This window comes from Etheostoma spectabile, chromosome 7, assembly GCF_008692095.1.
Source record: "Etheostoma spectabile isolate EspeVRDwgs_2016 chromosome 7, UIUC_Espe_1.0, whole genome shotgun sequence".
NCBI classification, from domain to species: Eukaryota; Metazoa; Chordata; class Actinopteri; order Perciformes; family Percidae; genus Etheostoma; species Etheostoma spectabile.
In genome coordinates this window covers 29,776,677-29,788,216 of record NC_045739.1, presented here as the reverse complement: position 1 = coordinate 29,788,216, position 11,540 = coordinate 29,776,677, and the positions used below count along the sequence as shown (strand labels likewise).

Here is an 11,540-nt window from a genome sequence, read left to right as displayed (position 1 = left end):
ATCTTCACACTTAAGATAAATAACCATCTGTTATGTGGATGTAATGCCTAAGTGGGGTAAAGGCAAATAATAGAACAGCTCCAACAGTCTGGTAGGTTCAGAAAATGACATCACTTTACTGTAATGCAGCCTTTAAAACACGGAAATGACAACACTTATATGTCATATCACCATATTACGATTTCCAAAATCTAAGACAATATCTAGTCTCGTATCACAATATCGATATAATATTGATGTATTGCCCAGCTCTAGTTCCACAGAAATACTCGAGGCATTCATGGTGGTTTTGGACGTAATTACAAAACATTCTAGGGCGGTGCAATTAATCGAATTTTGATTTCAAAAACAATGTAATTGAGAAAAATTATTATTTTTCACATTACGTTTTGCAAGTGAACTCTTATTTTGAAGGGGACGTCACAAAGCTCAACCCGGGGGGGGGCACCTGTGTAGATCACCTTGTAGAGCACGCGCCCATACATAGGAGGTGTGATCCCCGATGCAGCGGGCGCAGGTTCGACTCCGACCTGCGCCCCTTTGCCGCATGTCGTTCCCACTCACGGTCCCCTTTCATGTCTTCCTGCACAAATAAAGGCCGAAAATGGCAAAAAATAATCCTAAAAAAAAAGTAGTAGTGTTGAACTGCGTCACATGTTAATAATAATGTATTAATTATTAATCCCGCAAGGGGAAATTACAATGTTTTCACTCGGTTATTACACACAGGCCTGAATTACACACACATGCTCAGTACCTATACATGCACTAAATAAGGGGATGTCAGAGTGGGGGGGGGGGGGGGGGGGCTGCCCATGGAAAGGCTCCCCGAGCATGTGGGGGTTCAGTGCCTTGCTCAAGAGCACCTTGGCAGTGCCCGGGAGGTAAACTGGCACCACCATACTTTGGTCCATATGGGGACTTGAACCAGCAACCCTCTGGTTTCAAACCCAACTCCCTACTGAGCTACTGCCACCCCAATGTCACATGGGGACTTGAACCAGCAACCCCCCCCTACTGAGCTACTGCCACTCCAATGTCACATGGGGACTTGAACCAGCAACCCCCCCCTACTGAGATACTGCCACTCCAATGTCACATCTGTCCAAAAATGTACAATGTAAATAATAGTTATTTCATGAATGACCACAATAATTGTGATTATGATTCCTTTCCATAACCAAGCAGCCCTAATATGAACTATGACAGAAGATACATGTTGCTAAGCCTCATATTTCTCCTCCAGCACTACGCTGCTGCGACCCCAAATTAACATGTCGGTGGGGAGAAAACAGCTCAAACGTCGCGTGTCGCTACTGTTGTGCCGGAGCAAACACAAACACCGCAAGTTCCTGCGGCCGCGTACCAATCACAGAGACGTTCTCAAAAACAGATGTGGAGCGTCGCCGGCTGCAAGCTCACATCTGGGCGAGGCCAAGTATCCAGCGAGACTAAACACAGAACACATCCAGTTGGTTCAAGAGACCTCGGGGCCCATTATTCATCATGTTGTTGGGAGGGGAGACAGAATAACCTCATTTCTGTTTTTGGTCAGAATACTGTTATTGCTGAATAATTCACGCTTGAGCGTAAAAGTAGAGAAGGTCGGCATGTGAGAGATGATGTAGATATTAAATCAATAAAACAAAAAAAATCAAAATACAGAGTCCGTGACCATGAGCTGGAAATTGAAAGAGGTCGCCATTTAAAAGTGTGGAAACCAAGAGAGTGTGCACATTGCCACCACGATATCAAAACAGAATTATATTTCTTATGTATATGTCCCAAATATGAAGACTTAAAAAACAAAATATTTCCAAAAATTTGAAAAACATATACCAGGCTTCAGGACTGAGGACAAACAGCTTCCTTTTTTATTAGGGGAAGATAAAAGCAGCTAAATATGTCTTCTCCTGCCACAATACAAGGCTAAATAAATAGAGAATTTTATATATTATTATTTTCAAAGTACCCTTTGAGGGATATGTACATAATTTGTTTGGTATCTACAATTATATCATAAGTATCCTGTTTACTTGTATTATTATATCAGATGGATTTACTCATTATATGTATGTTTGTTCTCATGCTTTGGCAATACAGATGGATTTCTTTGTCATGCCAATAAAGCAACATGAATTTGAAATTAATGTAGATATTATATAATATGAGATATTGCAAAATCATGCAGGAAGTGATGTCCTGTGTGATTTTGCATGCGTGGGAAGCAGAGTCATGCCAATCCTCCCAGTGAAACGCCTTGATTTCCCTGCTTCTTCCCTCCAGCCATCCACCTCCAGAGTTGTTACATAACGCAGCTCCGTGCTGCTTTTAGCTCCAATAAGGAAACTATTGGAATGCTCTCTGAAAAACACAGTTCCAGGTTTCAGGGGCTGCAAGAACACGCGTTTACTTTGTCACTTTTAGTGTCTCTTCTAGTCACTGAAACATCCTGGGCAGCAGATTCAAAGACTCTTAAAAGTGATTCACATTACCTGAACATGGAGCATGAGATATAAAGCAATCTTATTTATTGATCCCCTGTGGAGAATTTACAATTTACACTTGTTAGAATCACTACACATAGGTCTGAAATACACACACATGCTCAGGACCAGTGACCTGAACCTGAATGGTGCCTTGCTCAAGTGGGAGGTGAAGCGGCATCTCTCCAGCCACCTATCCAAACTCTGTACTTTGGTCCACATGGGGACTTGAACCGGCGACCCTCCCTACAGACTCCCTGAGCTACTGCCACCCCTCAAGGGTGGTGGGAGAAGTATTCAAACCCTTTACTTAAGTAATTAACTAATACCACACTGTAAAAAAATACAAAGGCCCTGCATTGGAAATGTTACATGAGTAAAAGTATGCAAGTGACCTCGTGAAAATGAAAAACTTAAAGCATTAAAAGTAAAAGTACTCAATGCAGAAAAATCCTCACATTTTAGAAACTGGACACGATCCAAACTGTCAATCAACTCATATGTCTTTTCCACCAAGGCGGTTCTGGTGCTGGTTCGGGTTCAGTGCCAAATATTGAACCGGTTCTTTGCTTTTCCACACAAATAAACCTGGCTCTGGGCCAAGAAAACCGGTTCCAACTCAGCACCAACGTAGCGCTGGTCTAGAGATAAGAACCGGTTACGTCAGGTGCTGGGAGCGGGTCCCGCTCAAACCGGGACGTCTGTACACCCTAACAGTGTTGCGCTTGACGCTACTGATGTTGCCATTGCAAGCCAGCAAAAGATTATAATAAACGTTAAATCATGCGAGATAATTCCGTTTCTTCTTGAACGCATCTTCTGTCCACAGCGGTCACGGAGAGCTGTCAAGGCCCGTCTTTGAATTCCAGTGGGAATTTGTAAAGCAAGAAGCAAAAGTATCGGTATGTAGTCCTCCATTATTGTTGATTGTCATGGCGCGTTGCTATGACAACTGAGGTACTTGCAGTCACGTTGTGACGTAGCCCTGCTCTGGCTCTCAGGCCGTGGAAAATCGAGCTGGTTCTTAGATAATTGGCGAGTAGAACCAGCACCGAACTGGCATTAGCACCAGAACCAGAACCAGCACCTGGTTAGCCGTGGTGGAAAAGACATATAAGTGTTTAATGGTCTAATCATCTCAGCTGGACTTGTAGGCTGTCAAATTGTTGGGTAGTTCATTTTATGATAAAACATCATATTTTAACAACTACTGTTTTGTGTGCAAAACAGTTCATTTGTAAAGTAACTACAAGCTAAAGCTTCCTGGTGATTGTAGTGGAGTAAAAAGTAGAATATTTCTCTCTGAAATATAGCGGAAGAGAAGTAGAAGGTGGCATGAAAAGACAGGACTCAAGTACAAGTACCGCAACGTTTGTACTCAAGTACAGTACTTGAGTAACTTACTCACCAACGTTATAACAATACTTAGAAAACCCAGGGAGAAAGATCTGTGCAATAGATATGAGGAGGAGGATCCACATGCACCGCTGCAGTCAGATAAGAGATTTATCGACCCATTCATGGAGAGAAAAAAATAAACTATAGCTATGTTTCCATCCACATGTTTTTATCCAAATTATGTAATATTGAAAGAAAAATGCCTTAAGGAAACTGTAAAATTCGATGGAATTTCATGACTATCGACTCAAAGGACAAACATTCGGTCTCATCTGGTTTCCTCTTATGTGATAAACGCTGATGGAAATGTTATTTGCTGAATAAATAATGACTTGCGATTAAGTCATTTTATGGTTGCAACCTGCCACAAAACGAAGAAGAAGTTGTAGTTCATTTCCCCCAGTATTTCCTCTCCGTCGGTACACATGGCGGGCGTCAACAAAGACAGATGGAAGTAGACGGACACGGAGACGAGAGACTTTCTGAATTCATTCATCAGGAACTAGCGAAGGAAATGCCCGACAAAAGATAGGACAAGCCGAACGTTCCACTTTCAGGATTGCTGCGTTGCAGCCGGATCTTATGCATTATGGCCGGATATTCGTTGCCCTGGGCTTTCTTTGTGTTGGCGCTCTAACCTGCGGCTAATTTCTGAGGACTATGGTTACCTGGTCCTCAGGTCTCTGCAGGGTAAATCCAGACAGCTAGCTAGACTATCTGTCCAATCTGAGGACTATGGTTACCTGGTCCTCAGGTCTCTGCAGGGTAAATCCAGACAGCTAGCTAGACTATCTGTCCAATCGGAGGACTCTGGTTACCTGGTCCTCAGGTCTCTGCAGGGTAAATCCAGACAGCTAGCTAGACTATCTGTCCAATCTGAGGACTCTGGTTACCTGGTCCTCAGGTCTCTGCAGGGTAAATCCAGACAGCTAGCTGGACTATCTGTCCAATCTGAGTTTTCTGTTGACGACTAAAACTACTTTTATATGTACACACGTTCCACCAAAACAAGTTCCTTCCCGAGACTATTTTGCAGCGGAACAGTGGCTCCGTCCGGTGCTTAGCCCCGCCCAAGACGATTGTGATTGGTTTAAAGAAATGCCAGTAAACCAGAGCATGTTCTCATCCTATCCCACAATGCTGTGTGGGTCGCCAGCGCGCTTAAAGCACGACTAATCATCTCATGACCCCTCAAATTTATCTTGTGACCCTTAACTGCTAGAGCCCGATATTAGATATTAGAGCCGATCCATTGGTATCGGCATTTAATTTTTTTTTTTGTTAAATATTCATTCATCAGAATCATTTATAATGACAAATAAATGATTCTGATCAACGGTCAACAACGCTCTACAACGTCGCTGTTGGCAACACGCAAATTATTTTTTTTTGTTAATGGATTTTTATTCAAAGGACTTAAAGTTTCATATCTTAAGTTTGTATTTTTTTTTTTTGTTATCAGAACTTTAATATATTTTGATGTTCCTCTGTTCTGTTGTGACAATAAAACAAATTATTGCCATATTATTTTAGTGAGAACTCATAAATAACTAGAAATAACTCATGTTAGGGAAATCTGTTTATGTTTTGGAACGCCTTTCTGGATTTTTTTGATTTTTTTTATTTAATAAATGTCGGCCGATGTATCGGAATATCTGATTTTTTTTAAAGTTTTTTTTTCATCCCCAAAAACTGAGCCTTTGAAATAAGCGCTGAACATGTCAACGTCGGAAATATCAAATAACTTTGGAAAAAACATCAGAAAAAGCACCCACAACTTTGAAAAAGTTAGTTAATATAATAATAATAATAATAGTGTTGAAAAAAACAACTAATTTTTAACATGGCTGAGGGGAAGACAACACAAGGGTTAAAACAACCAAATATTCATATCGGTATCGGCCTCAAAAATCCTAAACAAATCAGGCTCTATTAACTACCTAACTGTTTTAACTGTGAACTCTACAGGTATTTTATTTTTATTATATCTTTATGAATTTTTTGCACACTAACACTTAAAATGTGATTGGATTTTGTGCGTCTACATTCACGTATTGGTTGTGTTTTTATTTTTATTTCTACCACACCCTCACATGTATTTTTGTACACACAATGCTAACAAATGATCACTATCAGATTTAACAATCTAATAATGTATATTTAATAATATATCAGTCTCAGACTTCCACTGGAGTCCTGCTTCATTTTCCTTAATTTTCACTGACTTACCATAGATAGATAGATAGATATTTATGGATCCCAATAAAATGGGAAATTACTAAGTCATGCATTTAGTCTTTGTTTAAAACCTTTTGACCTGTCCTTACCCCCACATGGTTTAGGCCAGCACGATTTGGGGAAGAATATGAATCCAGATTTTTGATATCATGATTTTTTTTGTCAAAAAGTGTAAGGTTTACGACAACATGGATTTTTTTGACACCTATAGTACATTGCTTATCGGCGTATCAAGAGATTGCGATTTTATAACGATTAATCATGCAGGCCTACATGGCGTCCTTTCTTTTCAGCCCAAACGCAGCTGTAGTTATGACTTGATATTGACATTTTGTCAATTTCACAAAGTATAAAGCTGCCAGGAACCCATAATACAATAAAAAATCCACAGCCAACTATAAAAATGTCCAAATCTTTAGCAATAATCAGTCAAAAACAAACTATTTACACACACAGAGCCAGCCGATAATACATTTGAAGTGATTGTAAGTCTCTTTTGTGTCTTCCTCATTGAAAGTGAACCGTTCGTATGCCAATGGAAATGACTGAAAACATTAATAAATGTATGACCTACAGACATATTTTTAGATACTGTGAGACCCGCACTTTAAAGTGGTTTTCCCAGCTTTTTGATATATTTAAATAAAGTTATGTGTTATAAATGGAACACGCTGAGTGTTTTTCAGCCCTCTGATTTAGGTGAATGCAGGTCTTAAACTTGTAATGGAGTATCTTTACATTGTTGTATTGGTACTTTAACTTAGTTTTACTGCGAGTATAGAACCCCCCCCCTGTGACAGGCTCTTGCCTCACTGGGACCAGAGGACCAGCTTTAGATGTGGGTGTAGGAAATTCCTGCTTTATTTATGTAACCTTTGGTGCACGGCGGTCAGGTCAGGGGCTTTGGTGCCGGCTGTGTGGGGAAACCTTCCGTTTCCTCTGATCCAATCATGAGTGACACTGTTTCACCTACAGTGGCTAAAATAAGTTTACACCCCCATCCTAAAGTTGATTAAAAAGAGGAATAAAAAAACATCTTTTGGAAATAATGCCTTAATTGGGCAAAAGGGTATGGTATGGTGAAGGTATGGTGAAGGGTATGTGATGATGTGTGTGTGTGTGGGGGGGGGGGGGGGGGGGGGGGGGATTTCAATTCTAAAGGCCAAGGGAACTTTATCAGGATGCATATTATCCTGATCCATGTAATAACTGGCCTTTATTAATAAAAATGTACCTGCCTCTATGGGAATTTAACATAGGGGGTGTATACTTAGGCCCCCTGTATTTTAACATAGGGGGTGTATACTTAGGCCCCCTGTATTTTAACAAAGGGGGTGTATACTTAGGCCCCCTGTATTTTAAGGAAGAATATTTATTTATTTATTTACAATACATTATTCATTCACAAAGAAAATTGGTGTCCTTAAAAGGTTGGATTTTCCAAATTTTTTTGAATTACGGCATTAAGATCAATTTCCAAAAGATGATTTTTTATTCCTCATTTTAATCAACTTTAGTATAGGAGTGTAAACTCATGCAAGCCACTGTATGGGGTTGACATATCCATGTTTCAAAGCACAAAATCCCAAATAATCATAAATTCCAGATTCTAAATATCGGGGAGTTGCTGATTTTTGAATACATCCCCTTGTATATGTTGTATATGTATATGTTTCACTTTTAATGACATTTATAGACCAGACAATGAACTGACGAAAGAGTTAAATTAAGAGTTGCAGCTCCAGGAGATCATTCATAAAGGAAACTGGTACAGTAAACATCCATTATTTCCCTTTATTTACTCTAGATTAGGACTATGGGTTTTGGGGTTAGGCTACAGTCCTCTCCTGGACACCATCTTAATTGTCAAATGGATGCTGATAAATGAAAATTTAAAAAATTAAAAAAAAAAAGATGGCAGCACCAGAGGGAAAGCAATGAAACAATCCGACCAACAGATAGGACATTGATGTCCTACCCAGCCCATGTGACAACTCATATGGCTGCGTCGCTCATCGCCATGCCTACTGTAACAAATGACTGGCATGGAGGCTGTGAAAGGACCACAGACCGTTATACAGTCTATGGAAATGACTCCCACATCGCACTGATGTTCCAAAACTGGAATTGTAGTCCAGACACCGTTTATCGGCTCATTGAGACTGGGAAGTCCAACATGCAACAGCACAGAGAAGACGCAGGGAAAGGGTCGCACAGCATTCAGGGACAAGTAATGTGAATACCCCCCCCCCCAATACATAGCCTAGCGGACAATCAGTCTGGTGTGAAAAGTGTGGCGTTCAACAGTTCCAACGAGCGAACGAGCCATTGTGAGTGAGTTGTGTTCTTACCTAAAGCGGGGTGAATCTTTAATACATTCTTCAAAGTCCACCGTCATCTTGGGCGGGAGAGAGCGACGTTTAACCCGGGTTAGAATACACAGTTCATGTCCTGGCTGGGTGAAGAGTAACGGTAAAGGGTGAGAGAGATGTGGAGTTATCCGATACAGCGACCCGTTCCTTTCCGGCGTCTCGCGCTCCTGCAGCGGTTCAGTCCCTCACTCAGTCCCGCTCTGATGCTCCGGAGCTGCCTCACTCAGTACTGGAGCCTGTGCTGCGTTCACGTGTTCCTGCTAAACTCAGATTAAAAGAGGCCAAGTCCGATGTACGATTTGCAACCTGCTGTAATATGATTTATGAGCTTATTTAAGTGGTAAAAAGTAACAAATATTCTAAAAGTTCAGTTTGAGGTAGTTTTATAGTATTACACATTTTACACTACATTTCAGAGTAACGTGGTGGTGGTAGACGTACTCAGATATTGTACTGTAAGTAAATATAGCATTATCAGTGTAAGGCAAGGCAATTATATTTGTATAGCACTTTTCGGCAGCAGTGCAATTCAAAGTGCTTTGCATAAAACATCAAACACATTATTATTAAAAATTATATACAAATGTGTACACATTAATACAAAATCTATGTGTGTAAATACTTTCAACCATTCAAAGTTTTACTAACATAAAAGGACAAATGTATAAGCCAGTGTACATAAGCACATAATGGAAAATATTCACACTAATATGTTATGTGATTGGATTATAATTATTTATACATTAATGTGTACATTGCTTTATTGTTGCAGCTGGAAAGGATGGGGCTGGTTTTGATTTTTTTATAAACTGTTGGGCAGCTTGTTCTATCTTCTTTGTTGATCCTATTTTCTATTATTAATATGAATAGTAACCTAAGATAATAAATATAGTGGAGTAGAAGTAACAAGTAGCAAAAAATTAAAATACTTTATTAAAGTACAAGTAGGCCAACTTCAAAATTGTACAGTACGCAAATAAATGTTACCACTATGAACAGCTGTAGTTACTAGTTTCTCTGCGGATTAATATTTTAAAAAACCTATCATGAGAATATAAAATGAAATGCATTGTCAACAGTAAGTCAAACCTACAGTCTCTAAAGGTGGTCTTACATTCCAAATTGTAGGCTACATATGTACTGTTAACAGCGAAATGTACTTTAAGTATCAGAAGTAAAAGTAGGTCTACACAGTATGCAGAACAGACCCAGTCAGTGTTATAATATTCCCTACAATATATTATTATTACAAGCAGCATTTTAATGTTGTAGCTGATTCAGGTTAGGCTAATTAGACAAAATTGTTTCATGTTTTGTATGTAAATTGTTAACCTCATGAGTGGGCCAATGTCAAATAAGTGTAGTGGAGTAAAAAGGATATTTCACTGACATAATGTAGTATGAAGTATCATAAAATTAATATTTTCAAGTAAAGTACAAGTAAGCCAAGATTGGATTTCAGCACACTACTTAAATAAGCGTAAATGTATTTGGATACATTCCACCAGTCAAAGCAAATCCCGTCATTTAACAGCTGCACACAACTGGTGACAACTTTGACATGTCCGATAGGACTTGAAGGCAACACGAGCGCAATCGCCGCATGAGGAATGAGTAGCACGCTGACGTCACGTTCCATCTCATTTGAATGAATACAACATGTGGAATAATGCCATTTAGCCTAGGTACATGGAAGAAATGTCCTCTTGAGATAAAGTCACTTTTTATTGTTTTCTATTGAAACAGCAAAAATATGTTGGTTTGCTGTGATGATAATAACAATAATAATAATAATAATAATAATAATAATAATAATCACCATCACTATTCTTATGGTCCTTGCATTTTCGGTGTGTGCCTACATATTTTACATGTAGTGACTTAAAATACAATGTTTCAATAGAAAACAATGAAAAATGAATTATTTTGCCTCTTCATTTAAAATAATAATAATAATAATAATAATAATGCATACTTTATTAATCCTGCAAGGGGAAATTACAATGGACTCTGTTGGTATTACACACATTACACACAGGCCTGAACTACACACACATGCTCAGTAACTATACATGCACTAATGGAGAGATGTCAGGGGAGGGGGAGGGGGGGCTGCCCTTGGAATGGTGCCCCAAGCAGTTGGGGGTTCGGTGCCTTGCTCAAGAGCACCTTGGCAGTGGCCAGGTGGTGAACTGGCACCTCTCCAGCTACCAGTCCACCACCATGCTTTGGTCCGTACTCAACTCAACTGACTAGGCTACTGCCCCCCCCCCCCATGATACAATTTACTGTGATAATAACCACCATCAGAATTAGAAAAGGATTTATTATCTAGGTGGTTGGTGCATTCATAAACAAATCATTGAAAATGACTATTGTACTCTCTCTAGTGACACCCGCGATATCTTGATGCCCGCTCCCAACGGTCACGTGCATCCCTCTCTTCTTTTTCACACCTCTGATACAGCATGTTTTCATTTCACATCGTCATGTTTTACTGCTGCGCAAGCTGTGAAAACCATTGACTGTCGAAACCGGACTTTAAAACTAATTGCTCGGTTTCTTAAAACTTTAAACACATCCTAGGGTTGCTCTATCGATCTTCTCTCCCGTGCAGCTGTTGAATGAAGACATCTTAAGTGCATCCATTTCCCCAGCAAGGCTATTATTAATTCACAGGAAATGGGAAAGCTTGGAGAAAGAGCGCCTGCTTGGGATGTCACCGAGCAGGTTTCCATAGAGGGCCATTGTTCCTTCCGATCCGGGCTTTAACAATCCAGTACTTTGACTTATTGCTATATAGGCATACTTGCAAACTGACATTCCCATCAGCCAGCTGGACTTTTTTTTTTTTTTTTTTTTTTTTGCAAATTCGCAAATGTTAGCATGCTAACACTTAACTAAGAAGGTGGACATGGTGCACATTAGGGGGGCCCGGGGGATGGATGCAACAGTTTTGGCTTCCGCACTAAAACCTTGTTACATTTCTTAGCCTGAGTTCTCAAACTTTTACATAATGTATGTCCTATATCCTATTAACAATATA

The 11,540-nt window shown here is 39.8% G+C and overlaps 1 protein-coding gene across 1 annotated transcript in view; it reads right to left on the bottom strand.

The window, feature by feature from the left end:
* The window catches only part of acap3a (ArfGAP with coiled-coil, ankyrin repeat and PH domains 3a), a 104,625-nt gene extending 95,904 nt beyond the window's left edge, over window positions 1-8,721 (bottom strand). Inside the window, 1 exon segment of the mRNA XM_032521871.1 lies at window positions 8,474-8,721. Within this exon segment, the coding sequence (XP_032377762.1) occupies window positions 8,474-8,520 (47 nt within the window). The 5' untranslated portion in view covers window positions 8,521-8,721.
* Window positions 8,722-11,540: the final 2,819 nt, after the last annotated feature.